Genomic DNA, 19,923 nt, shown 5'->3' on the forward strand with positions numbered 1-19,923 from the left:
CACCGATTATGAACCTTCTCGTTCAGGGCCCTTGTAAACTTTCAAATGGTTGCTAAACAAGTGGTTATGTACCAAGAAATACTTGAGGAGCCATGGTGGCGCAGTGGTCAGAATGCAGTATTGCAGGCTAATTCTGCCGACTGCCAGCAGTTCGACAGTTCGAGTCTCAAACAGGCTCAAGGTTGACTCAGCCTTTCATCCTTCTGAGGTCGGTAAAAATGAAGACCCAGATTATTGGGGTGCAAATATGCCGACTCTGTAAACTGCTTAGAGAGGGCTGTTAAAGCACTGTGAAGCGGTATAGAAGTCTAAGCGCTGTTGCTGTTGCTACAGGCTTTGGAACTCTAAGTAGATAAACAATAACAGATAAGATGCAGCAGTTCTAAAGCAAGCAAGAACAAGAAACAAGTGTACATCATTTCTGTACAGGTAGCCCTCCACTTACAACGGTTCATTTAGTGACCGTTTGAAGTGACAACAGCAGTGAAGAAAGTTAAACAACCGTGGCAAAAAAGATCATGAATTTGGACGCGATTCACTTAACAACCGCCTTTTCTTAACAATGGGCATTCCGGTCCCAATTGTGGCTGTAAATCGAGCATTACATCTACATAAGAGAAGAGAAAGAACATTCTTTATTTTTGATGGATATTTCTTATCTGATTTGCAAAGATCTTTTTTTTTTTTATAATTAAAAAAACTGCCCAAAAATAATGGTGGTTCTCCCTGCCTTTGACCCCTGCCATTGCGCCAACGACACTGACCATAGGTGAAGATTTTGTAGAAGCATTAAAACCAGATTTGAACACGGGAAAGATGCCAGCGAGGTTTGCCTAGACCAAAGGAGGAGTTTGTGGGTTTAAAGGTTCAAATGTCTGCCTGACTTCAACCTTTTGCCCATCTAAGTAGAATTTCAAATCATTTTCAAATAAGCCAGATTTCGGCTTTTGGCTGACCCTTTGTCACCCTAGATGCATCTCAATAGATTTAGTTTATCATTTCCCACAACTCAGCTGCTTTCTCAGGGAGGGGCCAGTCCATCACATGATGGGAAGAAGGCCAAAACTTTTATAAGTACGGTAGCACAGAATTGCATTCCACCTGCAGTAACGAAAGCAGGAGCAGGGAAAGAGAAAAGGAACGGGAATGCAGTGCCTCGGCTCATATGTCTACCTTCTCCTCTTCCTGGGGGCATTTTCTGCAGGTAGGGTGTGATATTCCAGAACCAGTTGCAAATTTGCCCCAAAACTTAATAGACAAATTTCCCCCCTGCTTATAGACTGCTAAGTATTTTAGCTAAAGGTGCAAAAGGTTAACTTCTATTCTCCTTGAATGTATTGTTGCATGCTGAGAGAGTTTCCTTTCACAATGTTTTTTCAAAAAAAAAAAAAAGTTGAGGCAAAAGGTCCCAGAAGTGAATTTCTCCTTCTACAATATTCCGTATTGTTGAATGACTTACATTCCCCTTTGGCCATTGTTTGGTATTTCATGGTTGAAAAGGCAACAAAGGTTCATATTTGGTGGTTGGGGAAAAAACAGGGTCAGGTCTACTTCAGTTAGGGGACTCATTCAGACAGATGGAGCTGAGGTATTCTTTCAGCCCAGCCCCTACATTACAGGGTTGTCTTCTGAGAATGAAGTGAAGACAGATGCCCACAGAAGTGACTGTAGGATACCGGAAGAAAGTGGGGGGGGGGAGGAGGAGGAGGAGAGGAGGAGGAGGAGGAGGAGGAGGAGGAGGAGGAGGAGGAAAAGAAAAAGAAAAAGAAAAAGAAAAAGAAAAAGAAGAAAAGAAGAGGAGGAGGAGGAGGAGGAGGGGAGGCCATTTTAACCATCCCGGAGGTTCGAAGAAAGCCTCTGGAACTTGGGGAGGGTGAAAAAACATACACTCGCAGAGATGCAGGAGGCCAAGTAGGCCATGCCCGCCATGGCCACGCCCACCCAGCATTGGGCAGAGATCCGGTTGCTAAAATTTTTGAATCTCACCCCTGGTTCCAAGACACATCAGGTCTTGTTACTCAGCGGTCCCCAACCTTTCCGACTAGGCAGCCTGGCACAGGAGAGGGGAGAAGGCATGGTTCTGTGAGAGTGGACTCAAGCCTTGCGTGCAAGCGCCAGTACCCACCGCTCACACGAGTGGACACGGAACGCGCCCGTGCACACGGAACGCGCCCGTTGCTTGCGCAGCCCAGTTCTGAACTGGCCGCAGCCCAGTAGAGGTCTGCAGCCTGGGGTTTGGGGAACCCTGCTGTTACTCATCTCCCTGTAGAGTTCTATTTTTTAATTGATGAATGAGACTCCATCATGTCAGAAACGGTGTAGGGTCTCCTGCTTGGGCAGGGGGTTGGACTAGATGACCTACACGGTCCCTTCCAACTCTGTTAATCTGTTAAAGACTCTATTATGAGACTCTAGATCACTGTTTCTCAGTCCTGGCTGCTTTAAGATGTGTGGACTTCCAACTCCCAGAATTCCTAAGGCAGCCCGGCTGGCTGACTGAGGAATTCTGGTAGCTGGTCCACACATCTTAAAGCGGCCACGGTTGAGAAATACTGGTCTAGATTAAAAGTTGGCTAACAGTAAAGGACCCTGACCCTCCTAACTGATTATCTCTCTCTGGTTGGGGAATTCCCGCATTTGAAAAGTGTGTCAACATTGCGACATTTGCCCTGGCAGAGACGTCTGAAACAAGTCAATACTTGCAGAAGAAGAAAGAGCTGCCAGCTTGGAGCTCCCCCCACCTCTCTCACACACATACACAGCAATTCCTCCTTTAGTACCCTGCTGAAGTGTGTGACTTTTGAGCAAGCAGTAAGACACTGAACTAACCGGCAAAGCTTAAGACAAGATTCCCAGCAGCTTTTCATGCTAAGCAGGCAGGGGATTTAAGTGTTGTGTCTGCCCCCCCCCCCGAGCCGGCCCCCCTGCCAGAAAGTGACTTGGAAAGTGAGGGGGAAGGGCCAACAGGACTTATCTCGGGAGTACCAGCTTTCCTGGCTCAGCTCCAGTAGCCAGAGGCAGGCCAGCTGGAGGAGATAAAGAAGCCTCCGTCTCCTGACTCTTCCCCCCCCCCCAGGCCATGCCTCCAGACCCAGCTGATGGCAATCAGGCCTGGCTGGACCCTAGGATTCATAGGCAGGAGAGGCAGGAACAACAGAAGCAGAGGTGGGGCAGGCCTAGGAAGTGCTGAGTCATGGAGCCACACCCCACAGGATATAAAAGCAGCAAGGGCTGCTATGCCTCTTCGTAGCAGGCGAATCAACTGCTTGACTAGAGGTGAAGTACTGTTTGTTGACTCATCGGCATCAAGGGAGATAACAGAGACACTTGGCATACGCTTGCTAGTTTGCTGCCGGAGCTGATAGTGCAGGCTAATTAAGCCATCACTCGGACAGAGGCGAGGGGGACAGAACATTAAGATTCCAGCAGTTTCCCCATGCTAGAAGCAACTTCAGCATCTGGGTTTGGATTACTATGACTCTTGTTTTGAATCTAATTATTTATGATCCCAAGCATCATCATAAATCACCTAAGACCTCGTCTCTTCCTTGGAACTCCTTGGCTTGACTTTGGACTGCTTGAAATTTGGAATTCACCTTTAAAGTCCTTACCTGTGATTAATTGTTTGTTTTCCTGCCGTTGCCTTTCTGCTACATCTATGGCTTTGGTGTTGTGACCCAGGCCCAAGTAGGTAGTATTAGACGGAATCAGTTCAAAAACAAACAGACTTTATTAGAACAGCTGAGAATTAATTCATTCTCAGTGTAGTCCAAACTAAATCAAAACAAATTCTTCATAACACAATTCTTCAGTCTTATCACCAACCTTGTCCTAATTAGGCAAACTGCCAAAGGCTTTTCTTGGCAAAAGTTTAGAAGCAGAAGAGGCCGACAAGAAATAAATGCAGCAAGACAAGGAGCAAGCCTATCAACGTTGTTTTCCGACAAAGCCCAAATGCCATTGCTGGTCTTTTAAGCCTTATGGAAGGAGCCAATCATCTCTTGGCCTTACTCCCAAGTCGTCCTCTTTGCTTGAGCTGCTCTTGCCTTCTGGCAGCTCTTCTCATGCATGCATTAGGAACAGGCTCCTCCTGTTCCTCTGCCTCACTACTATCAGGCTCTGGAGGCTCTGGAGTCCGCACATCACTCCCTGATGGCCCTGGCCCCACCTCAGCCTCCGACGCAGAGCCCTCATCCGGGCCTTCCCCAGCATCCAGGACTGGCCCATGTTCTTCCTCAGCCTCATCACTGTCCGACTCCGTTGCCAGCTCTGCAGGCCTCTGGCGGACCAGAACACTTGGTGTTGGGATTTACGGAAACAACTCGTCCCTTTAACATTGTGGGTGCCTATGAAATGTTTCTGGCTCCTGAACGGGTGCTAAGAATAAAAATGGGATTCAGGGTAGCATAGAAAAACAATCAAAACAATACCACAATCATAAGAGCACTTTAAACATAATAAAAATAAATTAAAGGCAAGAGTGTCGCTATCCCTCTGGGACTGGAATTCAGAGGCATTGTCTCCATTACTTCCAGTTTCTGTAATGCTTCTTCATTTCATATAAAAAAGAAAATACAGGCAGTCCTTGGCTTACAGCAGCTCATTTAGTGACAGTTCAAGGTTACAACGGCACCGAAAAAAAGTGGCTTATGACCGTTTTTCATACTTGCAACCATTGCAGCGTTTCCATGATCCAATGATCAAAATTCAGATGCTTGGCAACTGATTCATAGAAGGTTGGAGCATCCTGGGGGTCATGTGATCTCCTTTTGCGACCGTCTGACAAGGCAAGTAAACGGGGAAGCCAGATTCACTTAACAACCGTGTTACTAACTTAACAAGGGCAGTGATTCGCTTAACAGCTGTGGCAAGAAAATTCGTAAAATGGGACCAAACTCCCTTCAGAACTGTCTTGTTTAGCAACGGAGGTTTGGGGCTCAACTGTGGTCATTAAGTCGAGGACTACCTGTATCGCGAAGAGATCCGTGATCGATTGTGGATCTGAATCTGGGTTTTCCCAGGACCATTCTATTGGGAGAAGTATCCATCTGGTTCAGTTCCAAGCTGGGAGAAAGACATTGGAAACACGGAGGCTGATTGGAAAGAGGGTTTAATGGTGAACAGAACCACCAAGCACATGGGCCTGGTGCAGTTGACCACATGGAGTGGAGAGTGGGGGGAGTTATATCTTCTCTTGGGCTTTGAACTTGAACTTCCTGTTCCTGTGCAAGAACATGTATTCTATTGGCTGTTGTCAGATTCCTATAAGGAGTCATGTTTGTCTGAACTCCCAGTTTTGGTTGGAGTTTGCTGAGTGATGCAATGTCCTTAGGAGATCATGCAATGCAGTGAGCTCTGTGTCTTCTGCTAAATGGTCCTATTATGTCCTGAATTCAGCTAGGATTCAGCCAGTTTGCACCACTTCGGGAGAACCGGTTGTTAACTTTCTGAGTAGTTTGGCAAACTGGTTGTTAGAAGAAATCATTAGGGCAGAGAACCGGTTGTTAAATTATTTGAATCCCACTGTAATGTATCTTTAAGAGTTTTGGAGGGAAATTAGAGCGGGAAATAGCACGTTGCTGATTGGCTGTTACCCCCGACTGAACTGTATATAAAGAGGGGTTTGTCTGTTGTTCGCTGCTGGGTTCACTATAAACTAAAGAGCTGTTGTCACTCATCTGGTCTCCTGCCTCGTTATTGCCCGAATCTAACACTGGCGACGAAGGTGGGATCTCGAGGCAAAAGAGCGCCAGGAACGAACCCAGCAAAATAAGGGCGGATAGCAACGATGTCCAGCTATACACCGCCAGCGCCATTCGACCCAGCCAAAGAAAAATGGGGGTCATACATGGCTCGTTTCGAGTGTTTCCTCGAAGCAAACGAACTACAGAGGGTCTCCGACAACAGGAAGAGAGCATACTTCCTAAGCCACTGCGGTTCGGAAGTTTTCGACACCGCAGAGTCGCTTTCGGAGCCAACGCCAGCACAGTCGGTACCGTGGCAAACCCTGCAGACCGCCCTTTGGGCTCACTGCGCACCGACGCCCTCAAAATTTGTTCAAAGGTTCGAATTGCGGCAACGGATGCAACGAGAGGGCGAATCGATTCGCGAGTACATGGCAGCGCTGAGAAAAGCCGCTAACCATTGCGAATATCGAGACTTGGAAGACGCATTACTCGACCAACTCATCTGCGGGGTCAGAGACATCCGATTGCGACGGCGGCTGCTGTCCAGAAGCAACCTAACACTGGCCGTCGCCTTGGACGAGGCCAGGGCTCACGAGATGTCCACCCAAGCGGCAGAAACCCTGCAAACACCGATCGCGCAGGGGACTGGGGCGAAAACAACCCCGGTCCACAATGAGGAAGTCCAGGCCGAAGAGGACGGCGAGGAAGAGGAAGAAGTCTTCCACACCGGGAGGCCAAGGAAAGACGACCGGGACGAATGCGCGAGTTGCGGGGGACAACACAAACGACAAGACTGCAAATTTAAGGATGCGACTTGTCGGCGGTGCGAAAGGAAGGGGCACATAGCACAGGCCTGTCGAGCGCCCCAACCTTCCCGCCAAAAATTCAAACCGACCAATCAGAGCGCGGGAACGACGAAGAGGCCCGTGATTGGTCGATTCAAAAAAGGCGCGAAACTTAATCAGACTGCCGTGAGAATAGGCCAAGCTGCCACGCGCCTTGAAAAAAAGATTTTCACTAAAACGCACATTGAAGGGGTGCCGTGCCGAATGGAAGTGGACACCGGTTCATCAATCACGATCATGTCCTGGGACACTCTCGTGAAACGTTTGCCAGCCGTCGCGAAGCGCAAGCTGCAACCACAGAAACTAAGGGTACAAGATTACCAAGGGAATCGCATCCCCGTCCGAGGGGTAACGTCCCTCCAAGTCAAGTATGGACAACACAACAAGACCCTGCCCATCACCGTAGTTGACGGAACCTTGCCGAGCTTGTTGGGACTGGACTGGTTCCGGGCATTGGGCATGGGAGTGACCGGAGTCTTCCGAAACGACGTCGACCTAAAAGACGAACTAATGAAGGAGTTCGGGGACGTCTTCAAAGACTGTTTGGGCAAGTACGAGGGGACCCCGATCTCCTTTAACCTTGACCCACAGGTTGCCCCTATCCGGTTAAAGGCTAGGAGGGTTCCGTTCGCCCTAAAGCCCAAAATTGACCGGGAGCTGGACAAACTAGTAAGCCAGGGAATACTAGTGCCAGTTGACCATGCAAAGTGGGAGACACCCATAGTCACCCCAATCAAACCGGACGGGTCGGTCCGGATTTGTGCTGACTACAAGGCAACGCTTAATAAAGCGTTGCAGAAGAGTGCCTACCCCGTCCCAGTAGTACAACACTTACTGCACTCTTTGGGGCAAGGCCAGGTCTTCGCCAAGCTAGATTTGGCCCAAGCCTATCAGCAGTTACCCGTAGATAGCAACATGGCCGAAGCACAAATGATCGTAACGCACAGGGGTGCTTTTAAATGCACCCGGTTACAGTTTGGGGTTAGTGTGGCTCCAGGGTTATTTCAGAACCTAATGGAGCGGCTATTGCAGGGACTCCCGGGGTGGTACCGTACTTTGATGACGTACTGGTATCCGCCGAAAATCTAGAAGAATTAGGGGTACGGTTGAGAAAAGTTCTGGGCATTTTCCGGTCCGCCGGTCTCAAAGTCAAACTGAATAAATGCCAGATAGGGGTAGGATCCGTGGAATTCCTGGGCTATCGGATAGACAAGGAAGGAATCCACCCCACTGAGAGCAAGGTTAGGGCAATCAGGAAGGCCCCAGCTCCCCAAAACAAAACGGAGTTACAGGCGTTCTTAGGTCTGGTCAACTTTTACGCGGTATTTTTAAAAAATAAGGCGACCATAGCCGAACCGCTCCACAAATTACTAACGAAGACAGCTGTGTGGTCTTGGGGAAAGGCGGAAGCCAGGGCATTCGAAGCAGTAAAAAACCTTCTGTCTAGCGATAGTTTACTGATTCAATACAATGGCACGCTGCCATTGGTGTTAGTTTGTGATGCATCTCCCTACGGGGTGGGGGCTGTGCTCAGCCACCGGTTGCCAAATGGCACAGAAGCCCCTATAGCATTTTACTCCCGAACAATGTCATCGGCTGAAAGAAACTATAGTCAGCTAGATAGAGAAGCCTTGGCCATAGTTTCCGGGGTAAAGAAGTTCCATGAATATGTATTTGGCCGTGATTTCGAAATAGTCACAGACCATAGACCCCTACTAGGCCTGTTGGCAGGCGACCGCCCAACGCCCGTGGCACTTTCGCCTAGACTGACCCGATGGACTATCTTTCTGGCTGCGTATTCTTACAAATTGTTGCATCGGCCAGGAAAAGAGTTAGGGCATGCAGACGCTTTGAGCAGATGCCCACTACCAGAGACTATCGAAGACCCCACTCTGGGCACACCCGTCCTGCTAATTGACTCTTTGGACTCGGGTCCAGTCACTTCCAAGGAGGTGGCTCCGGCTTACAAGGACATTACAATAAGAACTGTAATTGGTTGGGTGCAAGAGGATGGCCGCTGCGCCAGGCGGCGTTTAAGGAATATGTAAAGAAACGCGGGGAGTTGTCGGGTCGGGGAGGGTGTCGGCTCGGGGGGGATAGAGTGGTGATCCCGGAGAAATTACGGAAAAAAGTTTTGGAACTCCTGCATGAGGGCCACCCTGGGATCGTGAGAATGAAGGGTTTAGCAAGGAGCTATGTGTGGTGGCCCTTGATGGACACGGAGATTAGTGACAGGGTAGGAAAATGCCAAGCCTGCCAGGAGTCCAGACCACTACCACCAACGGCCCCAACTCGGGAGTGGGAGAGACCCCAGGGCCCATGGTCTAGGATCCACATCGATTTTGCCGGCCCCTTCCATGGGCAAACATTCCTAGTGGTAGTCGATGCCTATTCCAAATGGCTGGAAATCATTCTTATGAGATCCATGACAGCCGAGGCCGTAATCTCAGTCCTGCGGCGCCTATTTGTAACCCACGGGTTACCCGACACCCTAGTTTCCGACAACGGCCCTCAATTCACAGCGACACTGTTTGAGGGGTACTTGGCAGAAGAGGGCATCCGGCACGTCCTCTCGGCGCCGTTCCTCCCTGCGACGAACGGCCTTGCAGAACGTTTCGTACGAAGTGCAAAGGAAGCATTGTCCAGAATCAGGCCAGGCGATTGGCAATTAAAAATTGACACCTTCCTAGCAGTACAACACAGAACCCCTTGTGTAGCAACTGGCCGCAGTCCAGCAGAGCTACTGATGGGCAGGAAGCTTAGGTGCCCATTAGACCGGTTAAACCCAAACTACACCCCAGACGGGTACAAAGGGACAAACGGTAAAACAAGAGAAATGACAGTAGGAAGCCCAGTATGGGCACACAATTACGGGGAAGGCCCAAATTGGGTAAAGGGGACAATCCTTGAAACAACCGGACCCAAATCGTATCGGGTAGAGACAGAGGATGGCCGGGTTTGGAAGCGCCACATAGACCAATTAAGAAAACGAACAATCACAAGTCCAGAAACAGGCCCTGACTATGCAATGTTTGAACACACAGCTGACTCAAACCCGGGGCAAACGCGGAACTTATCTGAGTGCGATGAGGTCCAGCGACACCAACCGGTCCCTCCTGAAGAGAGCAGGAACAATTCTGCAAATAATCCAGGGCCGGATGGCCTGGAGGAGGAGCTGAGAGGAACAAACAGTCCCTCCGGCCAGCTCGACTCACTCCCAGAGAATGAATTGCGCAGGTCCAAAAGAGTTAGGAGACGCCCAGTCTACTTGCGTGACTACGTAGAGAAATAAGATGCTAATTTCATGTAAATAGGGGTAAAATGTTTTCTGGGAGGGAAGGAGTGTAATGTATCTTTAAGAGTTTTGGAGGGAAATTAGAGCGGGAAATAGCACGTTGCTGATTGGCTGTTACCCCCGACTGAACTGTATATAAAGAGGGGTTTGTCTGTTGTTCGCTGCTGGGTTCACTATAAACTAAAGAGCTGTTGTCACTCATCTGGTCTCCTGCCTCGTTATTGCCCGAATCTAACACCCACCCCTGCCTGAAAGGCCATGTCTTAATCCCATCACCCTGGAGCTGAAGCAGGGGTGAAATCCAGCAGGTTCTGGAGAACCGGTAGAAATTTTGAGTAGTTCGGAGAACCGGTAGTAGAAATTTTGAGTAGTTTGAGAACTGGCAAATACCACCTCTGGCTGGTCCCAGAGTGGGACAGGAATGAGGATTTTGTGGTATCCTTCCCCTGGAGTGGGGTGGGGGAATGGAGATTTTGCAGTATCCTTCCCCCCCGCCATGCCCACCAAGCCATGCCCACCAAGCCACACTACACCCACCAAGCCACACCCACAGAACCGATAGTAAAAAAAAATGAATTTCATCACTGAGCTGAAGGTCTTTTGTCTTGTTGATAAGCTGGCCCAGTCCTGCTGGGGCTATTAACAAAGGTGGGGGATGCTTTCCAGGAGGATGTTTCTCATTTAGAGAAATATAAATATTCTGCCTTTTTAAATATTTCCCAAAATATTTCATTCTTCTAGCAGAAGGGCGGGTTCTAACTTTGTGCAATTCTGACTAACATTTTCACCACACTGCTACCCTTTCAACTTTCCACTCTGCTTCCTTTCTAGGTACAGTTGATGGAGCCTGCGATCCTAAAGCTGCTGAGATCTTAGGAGGCAATTATAATCTCGTGGAAGATGGAACCTCATTGATCTATGACTGTCCTCAGGGACAGTATCCCTATCCGACACAATTCCGGTTCTGTAAGGATGGCAACCAGTGGAGCCCCTTGACGGCCAGGGATGGCAGGACAGTTGAGCAGGCTGTGTGCCGAGGTACGGTGGGTTCATTTCTCAAAAGACAGGAATTGTATAACATCTCCCGTCTTCTTCTCATATGTTATCACCAACCAAGTCCTGGGTTTTACACCAGAGGCCTTTTTGGAACTGTATAAAAAAAAAACCCGTGGGAGTCATTAGCAGGCTTATCAAAGTGCAAAAGTATATTTTACTTTACTTTTATCTATTGGAAACGTTTATAAAGGCGCCTATCTTAAAAACAACTCTGGGCTGCTTACAACCAATAAAACAATATTCATCAGAATAAAACGAACAACAATAAGATTTAAACCAGGAAATCGGCATGTAACCTTGAAGCACCCCTCCCCCTCCTTTTCATTTTTAACTCAGTGTGTCGGTGTTTTTAGGTGGCTCCCATTTCCCTGAACTTGATATGTATTGTGTTTTTATATGGTTTTCGTGATTTTTATCTGTAAACCACCCAGAGTCACTCTAAGAGTGAGAGGGGCAGTATCTATGCTTGATAAATGAATAAATAGAAGCCCTGGTGGTGCAGTGGTAAGAATGCAGTATTGCAGGCAAACTCTGCCCGAAGTCGGGAGTTCCATCCTGACCGGCTCAAGGTTGACTCAGCCTTCCACCCTTCTGAGGTCAGCAAAATGAGGGGCCCGATTGTTGGAGGCAATACGCAAATAGGGGTTACATTATAAACCACCCAGAAAGTGTTGTATGGGGTGGTATATAAATATATAAGTCTGAATGCTATTGCTATTGTAGGGTTGACCCCAAATTTCCATTTGCTAAGCAAATTTCCATTTGTTAAGTGAGTTTTGCCCCATTTTACGATCTTTCCTGCCCCGGTTGTTACATGAATCACTGCAGTGGTTAATTTAGTAAGGTGGTTGTTAAGTTAATCTGACTTCCCCCATTGACTTCGCTTGTCGGAAGGTGGCAAAAGGGGATCACATGACCCCACGACACTCTAATTGTCATAAATATAAGCCAGTTGCCAAGCAGCCAAACTTTGATCACATGACCATGAGTATGCCCCAACAGTCATAAAAGTGAAAAATGGTCATAAGTCACTTTTTTTCAGTGCTACTGTAACTTTGAACAATCACTAGCAATAGCACTTAGACTTATATACTGTTTCTTAGTCCTTTACAGCCCTTTGTAAGCAATTTACAGAGTCAGCCTATTGCCTCCAACAATCTGGGTCCTCATTTTACTAACCTGGGAAGGATGGAAGGCTGAGTTAACCTTGAGCCGGTCAGGATCGAACTTCTGGCAGTGGGCAGAGTTTGCCTGCAAAACTGCATTCTAACCACTGCATCCCCACAGGCAGTGGTGGGATTCAAATAATTTAACAACCGGTTCTCTGCCCTAATGATTTCTTCCAACAACCAGTTCACCAAACTGCTCAGAAAGTTAACAACCGGTTCTCCCGAAGTGGTGCGAACTGGCTGAATCCCACCACTGCCCACAGGGCTCTAAACAAATGACTGTAAATCAAGGATTACCTGTAGTGATATTTGTGTTAGAATACAACTTTCTTTTCTTTTTCTTTTTTCCCCTTTTTTATAAAAATGTCAAATCAAGGTGCCTTACATTCCAATACAAATGAAATTGATCAGATTAAACATAATTATTACATTCAATCAACTTATGTGCTTCTAATAACAATACACATCTATGTTAGGTTGGAGTCTGTCATTATTCAGTTATTCGCATTTTCTCATTCTTATTTTTATTTTATAAAATAAATAGAATAGAATAGAATAGAATTTTATTGGCCAAGTGTGATTGGACACACAAGGAATTTGTCTTGGTGCATATGCTCTCAGTGTACATAAAAGAAAAGATACATTCATCAAGGTACAACATTTACAACACAATTGATGATCAATATATCAATATAAATCATAAGGATTGCCAGCAACAAGTTATAGTCATACAGTCATAAGTGGAAATAAAAATGTGTGTATTAATATTCCTCTTATTTCTATCACTTATTCTAGCTTTTAATCACCCTTTATTGCAAAAAATTTTCTTCCTTTCCTATCTTACTTCTAGTCATGTCACCTGCCTAAAGAAAAAAAGAATAGAGAGATGGAGGGGGGTAGAAGCAGGGGTGAAATTAAAAAAAATTCCCTACCAGTTCTGTGGGCGTGGTTTGTTGGGGGCAGGTCATGTGACTGGGTGGGTGTGGCCAACTCGACATCACTCACATTGAGGGGCTCCTCACTGGTCCCTCCCCTCCCAGCCACTCCTTGTCGCGAATGGCAGGAAAATGGGGAGGGGAATATTCCTGCCTACCATCCTTCCCTCAGTCTGAGGAATCCCCTTCCCCATTTTCCAGCCTTTCACAAAAATGGCTCCATTCCAGCTGCTCCCCCCACCCCAGCCCACTCCCTCCTCAGGGCAGGCTGAAACAGCTCCATTCTGAATGGAGGGAGAAAAGTTAGCATTCTCTCTACTGCATTGAACATTAAATTCTGTGGAATATCAAGCAGCTGGAAGAGGTGAGCGGCGACCGGCCAGGTGTGGATGGGGCCAAGGAGGGATAATTACTACCGGTTCTCGCCGAACTGATGCCCGTAATCCCTAGTGATCCATCCAAACCGGTCCAAACCGGTAGGATTTCACCCCTGTTTAAAAACAACTCAAAACAACAACAACAAAAAGAAAAAGAAAGAAGGAATCATCCATCCATCATCTCTTTTCTGCTTCATGCTTTAATTGCTATGCTTTAAAAGAAAGAGGGGAAGAAGGAAAGGCGAATAATAAACAAAAAAAATCATCTATCCATCATCTCTTGCCCGCTCCAATACTTTAATTGCTATGTTTTTTTTTACTTGCCTCCCAAATTCCTCTCTTAAATCACCATCTAAGAATACAACTTCCTTTTCATCACTTCTGTCGCTGTTGCTTCTAGGCGTGTCACAGAATTAATTGTGGCTTCACAATTGTAATGGTCTCAGATGAGCAGGGCCAGAACGATTGTGAATGGTGGAACTTGGAAGGAGCTGGAGCTGGGATTGGATAGGACATGCAGAAAAATTGACCGATGTTTTCTCTTCCATCCAGCCATCCGGTGTGTCAGGCCTCTAGAATTTGAAAACGGTGCATTTGAGACCTTCCAGCAATTTTACAACATAAGCCAGAAGCTGAAGTTCAGTTGCTATGACGGGCACAAGCTGCGAGGGTCCCAGATTCGTACCTGTCTCCCCAATGGGAAATGGAGTGGAGAAACAGCCATATGTGATGATGGAAGTGAGTGATTATCCTTTGTGATCAAAATCTACTGTTTCTTTTTTCCCCCTTGGGGAAAAGTCTATGGAAATTCTCAATCATCCAGCTCATGGTTGTCCCAAAAGTGCTTCTGAACTGAACTAAAGAAGCTTCTTCGATGAGAAGTGAAACATTTTCAAAGAAAAAAATACAAGAAAGTCCAGTTGCCTTTTGGGGGAGTTTCTCTTTGTGGAATGTATTCATGATTTGAACGTGTAGTTTTCCTCTGATTGCTGCATTTTTTTACGTTATATTTTTTTTAGTTTAGGAAATTTATATTGCTGCCTATTTGCACATGGCGACTCGAGGTGGCTTAGAAGAAACCTCATGTATAAAACAATAAAACTAATCAGAGAATAATCGTATCATAAATCAATAAAATAATATAATAAAATAACCCCCGCCACATGCTCCGGTGACAGCAGATCACACGAGCCATTTAATAGGCTCCATCCCACTCTGGGTTCCCCAGGCCCGCTGGCAGAACCAGGTCTTCAGCACCTTCTGGAAGAGTGTTAGAGTGGGGGCCATTCTGATCTCTGGGAGGGGGATGATGTTCCAGAGAGAGGAACCCACCATGAAGAAGGCCCTTCTTCTGGATCCCACCAGGTGTATCTCCCTAGGGCAGTGATGGCTAACCTTTTTGCCATCGTGTGCCAAAAGCATGAGGAGCGTGGTGGGGGGTCATGCGGGTGCGGGCCCACACCCATCATTCTATGCGCCCTGCCCCCCCACGCATGGGCCATTTCCGGCCTCTGGAGGGCCTCCAAAAGTGAAAGGGGAAGGCTGTTTTCATCCTTCCCAGGCTCCTAAAGAGACTCTAGAGCCTGGGGAGAGCAAAAAAAGGGCCTTCTGGTCCCACCGGAAGTTGGCAAATGGGCCATTTCCAGCCTCCGCAGGTCCTCTGGGGGTGGGTGGGAAAGGCTGTTTTCATCCTTCCCAGGCTCCTAGAGAGGCTCTGGAGCAGTGGTTCTCAACCTTTATAGTGCTGCGACCCCTTTAATACAATTCCCCACGATGTGGCGACCCCAGCCATAAAATTATTTTCGTTTTAAATTTATTGCAGCCGTATTGGCTAGCAATCTGAACTGCTTGCGATTGCCTTGAGGACGGAGGCATTAAAGCGGAAACTCCTCCCTTATTAAGTTTATCGCGCCTGAAGCCAGATTAGGCTAGCGATTGGGAGTGATTGCAGCTGGCTTGAGAGGGAGACATCAGAGCAAAGATTTCTCTCTTTTTTTATTTCATCGCGCCTGAAGCCGAATTTGGCTAGCGATTTGAAAAGCCTGCAGCTGGCTTGTGGAGTCAACCATTGGAGCGCGATTCTTCGACTCGCAAGTATACTTCCCATATTTCCAATGGTCTTAGGCGACCCCTGGCAAATCGTCATTCGACCCCCAACGGGGTCCCGACCCACAGGTTGAGAACCGCTGCTCTGGAGCCTGGGGAGAGCAAAAAACAGACCTTCCACATACCCCCAGTCCCTCCAGAGGCAGGAAACAGCCTGTTTCCCTACTTCTGGTGGGCCCAGAAGGCATGAAAATTAACTAGTGAGCACGCACATGTGCGCCAGAGCTGAGCTTTCGTGGCCACCGATATGGCTCCATGTGCCACCTGTGATAGTCCTTAAGCAAACACTTCGGTCCTTAAACCAATCAATTTTCCCCAGTGAGTGTTTTTTTTTGCCAGAAATTGGAAGTAAATGCTGAAACCGGCAAAAAACGTTGTGGTTGTATAAGCACAGGATGTTACAAACATCCCTAAAGGTGAGCCGGTTGCCAAGCACACAAAATGTGACCATGTGACAAAAGTCAACGGTGACCATTGTAACTTTAAAAGCAGGTCTTAAGTAGCTTTCGGGATGCTACATCATAAGTTTGAATGCTCATTAAGCAACCAGTTGTAATTCGAGGAATATATGGATTCACAAGTAGCAGACAATTAGAGGAATGAGCTCATGTTTACATAGCACAGACATTCAGGTAAGATTTACAGGGGAATAAGGAGAAGTTGACAAGCATCAAGAACCCATGTTCCCCAACAATGCTCACCGATATGAGAGCTTGCTTGAGAAGAATAGAATAGAATAGAATAGAATAGAATAGAATAGAATAGAATAGAATAGAATTTTTTATTGGCCAAGTGTGATTGGACACACAAGGACCATTGGTCTTTGTACATATGCTCTCAGTGTACATAAAAGAAAAGATACCTTCATCTTACAACACTTAATGATAGTCATAGGGTACAAATAAGCAATCAGGAAACAATCAATATCAATATAAATCGTAAGGATACAAACAACAATGTTACAGTCATACAGTCATAAGTGGAAGGAGATGGGTGATGGGAACAATGAGAAGATTAATAGTAGTGCAGACTTAGTAAATAGTCTGACAATGTTGAGGGAATTATTTGTTTAGCAGAGTGATGGCATTCGGGGAAAAACTGTTCTTGTATCTAGTTGTTCTGGTGTGCAGTGCTCTGTAGCGTCCAAAGCAAGAAGTCCAAAGTATAACAGCAAAGAAATAACATAATCCAATCATAGCTTAAATCTTTGTTTCTCAACCTTGGTAACTCTAAGATATGTGGTCTTCAACACACATTATCTAAGGAGCTGCCACAAAGAAGAAAGAGTCAAGCTATTTTCCAAAGCCCCTGAGGGTAGAACAAGAAGCAACGGATGGAAACCAATCAAGGAGAGAAGCAACCTAGAACTAAGGAGAAATTTCATGACAATGAGAACAATTAATCAGTGGAATGACTTGACTCCTGAAGTTGTGGGAGCTCCAGCACTGGAGTTTATGGATATTCTCAGTCATCCAGGTCATGGTTGTCCCAAAGGTCCTTTTTCAAGAGGCGACTGGACTTTCCGTTTTGTTTTGGTTTTTTTTGAAGACATTTCGCTTCTCATCTGAGAAACTTTTTCAGCTCTTCTTAGAGCTGAACAGGGCTGAAAAAGTTTCTTGGATGAGAATCATAACATCTTCAAAGAAAAAACCAGAAAGCCCAGTTGCCTCTTGAAAAAGTACCTCCATCACTGGAGGTTTTGAAGAAGAGATTGGACAGCCATTTGTCTGGAATGGTATAAGGTATCTTGCTTGAGCAGGGGGTTGGACTAGAAGACCTCCAAGGTCCCTTCCAACTCTGTTAGTCCATTAATTCTTAACATTTTTGAAGTCCACACATTTTCAAATTGCCAAGGCTTGACAAACGCTGGTCTAGAGCGATAGAATTCAAAACCAATGATTTCTCAAGAAGCTTGTATCATAGGTTGACGATGCACTGTCTCGTTTGATGTTTGGATTAACTGTTCAATGTTTGATTTAACAGTTTTTGTTTAACCAAAAACTGTCTACTATTGACCTCACCCCATTTCTAAGAGGTCTGTAAGGGGCATGCATAAGAGCACAAGCATGCCTACCATTCCTGTCCTATTGTTTCCTTTCATTATATCCAATTAATATAATTATTACATAATCATACTTATATATAGGCTTATATATTGTATAGTTATTACATGCATATGCTTATATATACTGTGTGACAAAAATAAATAAATAAATAAAATAAACTAAAATAAAATAAACTGTTTACCACCTCCATGGGAACAGCAGTGATACAAAAATTGTATTTGCAGATAAGTAAGTACATCGATCGGTGTGTCATTCCCTCCCCCTCTCGTTTTCAGCTGGCCATTGTCCTGACCCAGGAATTCCGATTGGCGCTCGAAAATACGGCACACAGTATCAAACAGAGAGTTCAGTCCGCTACCAATGTTCTAGAGGGTTGTCTCTTATTGGATCAAAGGAAAGAGTTTGCCAAAAATCAGGAATTTGGAGCGGATCAGAACCAGAATGTCGAAGTGAGTAAACAGGGTAGGAAAAGACGGGCTTAGCATTTGAAAAGGTGAATCTAGAACTGTTATTGTTTTCTCTCTTTTTTTGCCATCATTTATGCAATCATTGATTGGTTTTTTTTCTATCCTTACACACACATACACACATACATAAACAATACTGGGAAACAAATTCACTGTCTCCTCCTTTTCTTTCTCAGGCCCATTCACTTTTGATTCTAAAGAAGAAATAGTCACCAAGTTCCTTCCATCCCTCATTGAAGTTGCTTTGTCTGCCAGCCAAGGTAATTTTTTGTAAGTGTGGTAGGATAAGAGACCAGAGCATCGTTTAATCATGATATATCGTCCTTGGTAGAAAGATATTTGTTAAAGATTCTAATACAGTTGCGCCCATCTGATTGCTGGCACCTTTCTGAGGTGGGTCAGGTCAGGAAACAGACTGAGCAAGGATCTTGAGAATTTGCCAGAATTTCCTTCAGCCCTATTTTATGCCAAGCAGAATAAGAGGTGGGTTTCAGCAGGTTCTGACCAGTTCTGGAAAACTGGTAGCGGAAATTTTGAGTAGTTTGGAGAACTGGTAGTAAAAATTCTGACTGGCCCTGGCCCCATCTATTCTCTGCCTCCCAAGTCCCAGCTGATGGGGAGGAAATGTGGATTTTGCAGTAACCTTCCCCTGGAGTGGGGAGGGAATGGAGATTTTACAGTATCCTTCCCCTGCCACGCCCACCAAGCCACGCCCACCATGCCATGCCCACCAAGCCACACCCAGAGAACCGGTAGTAAAAAAATTTGAAACCTACCACTGAGTAGAATCAAGGTGTGGGAAGAAGTGCCCCAGGCATTTCTAGGAAGAGCAAGTGGGGGAGGGGGAAACACAATGATTGTCATGCTGCAAACCCCATACCTTATATTAGAGGCCTCCAAACATGGCAGCTGTAAGACTTGTGGACTTCAGCTCCCAGAATTCCCCAACGAGCATGAAATAGGAATAGAACTTAGACTTATGTACCGTCTCACAGTGCTTTGACAGCCCTCTCTAAGCGGTTTACAGTCAGCATATTGCCCCCAACAATCTGGGTCCTCATTTTACCCACTTCGGAAGGATGGAAGAGTGAGTCAATCTTGAGTCAGTGAGAATCAAACTGCTGAACTACTGGCAGCGGCAGTCAGCAGAAAGTAGCCTACAGTTTTGCATTCTAACCACTGCACCACCACGGCTCTTCACAAGTCTTAAAATTGCCAACTTTGGAGGAATAGACAATAGTCCAGAAGCTAGGCTCAAGATCCAGATGGATCTCAAGAGGCCTGAACACTGGGCCCTATCTAACAAAATGAAATTCAGCCTACCTAAAAGTAAGATTTTACATTTAGGCAAGAAAAACCAACCATACAGGTATAGGCTAAGTGAAACCTGGCTCAACAGCAGTAATTGTGAGAAGGATCTTGGAGTCTTGCAAGCCAAAAAAGCCAATGCAATCCTAGGCTGTGTTAACAGAGGGATATAATCAAGATGACAGGGTTCCATGAAACACCTCCAACAAAATAAAACTCTGAGGCCTGAGGTTCCTCAGAGTTCCAATTTAGAGGTCGAACGACTAGCCTTGTGGTGCAGCCAAAACAATCTGGAACTGAACACACTCAAAACCGTAGAAATGGTGGTAGACTTTAGAGAAACCCTTCCATACTTCCACCTCTCACAATACTTGACAACACAGTATCAACAGTAGAAACCTTCAAATTTCTAGGTTCTATCATATCGCAAGATCTCAAATGGACAGCTAACATCAAAAACATCATTAAAAAAGGACAATAAAAAATGTTCTTTCTGAGCCAACTCAGTAAGCTCAAAGTGCCCAAGGAGCTGCTGATTCAGTTCTACAGAGGAATTATTGAGTCTGTCATTTGCACCTCTATAACTGTCTGGTTCGGTTCTGCAACCCAACA

At 46.1% G+C, this 19,923-nt stretch overlaps 1 protein-coding gene across 1 annotated transcript in view; it reads left to right on the top strand.

Annotated features, from left to right (window-relative positions):
- Positions 1–1,089: 1,089 nt before the first annotated feature.
- Positions 1,090–19,923, top strand: part of LOC131193051 (complement factor B-like) — a 57,591-nt gene continuing 38,757 nt past the window's right edge. Inside the window, exons 1-5 of the mRNA XM_058172807.1 lie at positions 1,090–1,204; positions 10,659–10,865; positions 13,917–14,102; positions 17,812–17,985; positions 18,180–18,263. Coding sequence (XP_058028790.1) covers positions 1,147–1,204; positions 10,659–10,865; positions 13,917–14,102; positions 17,812–17,985; positions 18,180–18,263 — 709 coding nt within the window. The 5' untranslated portion in view covers positions 1,090–1,146. The remainder of the gene's footprint in view (positions 1,205–10,658; positions 10,866–13,916; positions 14,103–17,811; positions 17,986–18,179; positions 18,264–19,923) is intronic.

Source organism: Ahaetulla prasina, chromosome 2 (assembly GCF_028640845.1).
Source record: "Ahaetulla prasina isolate Xishuangbanna chromosome 2, ASM2864084v1, whole genome shotgun sequence".
Taxonomy (NCBI): domain Eukaryota; kingdom Metazoa; phylum Chordata; class Lepidosauria; order Squamata; family Colubridae; genus Ahaetulla; species Ahaetulla prasina.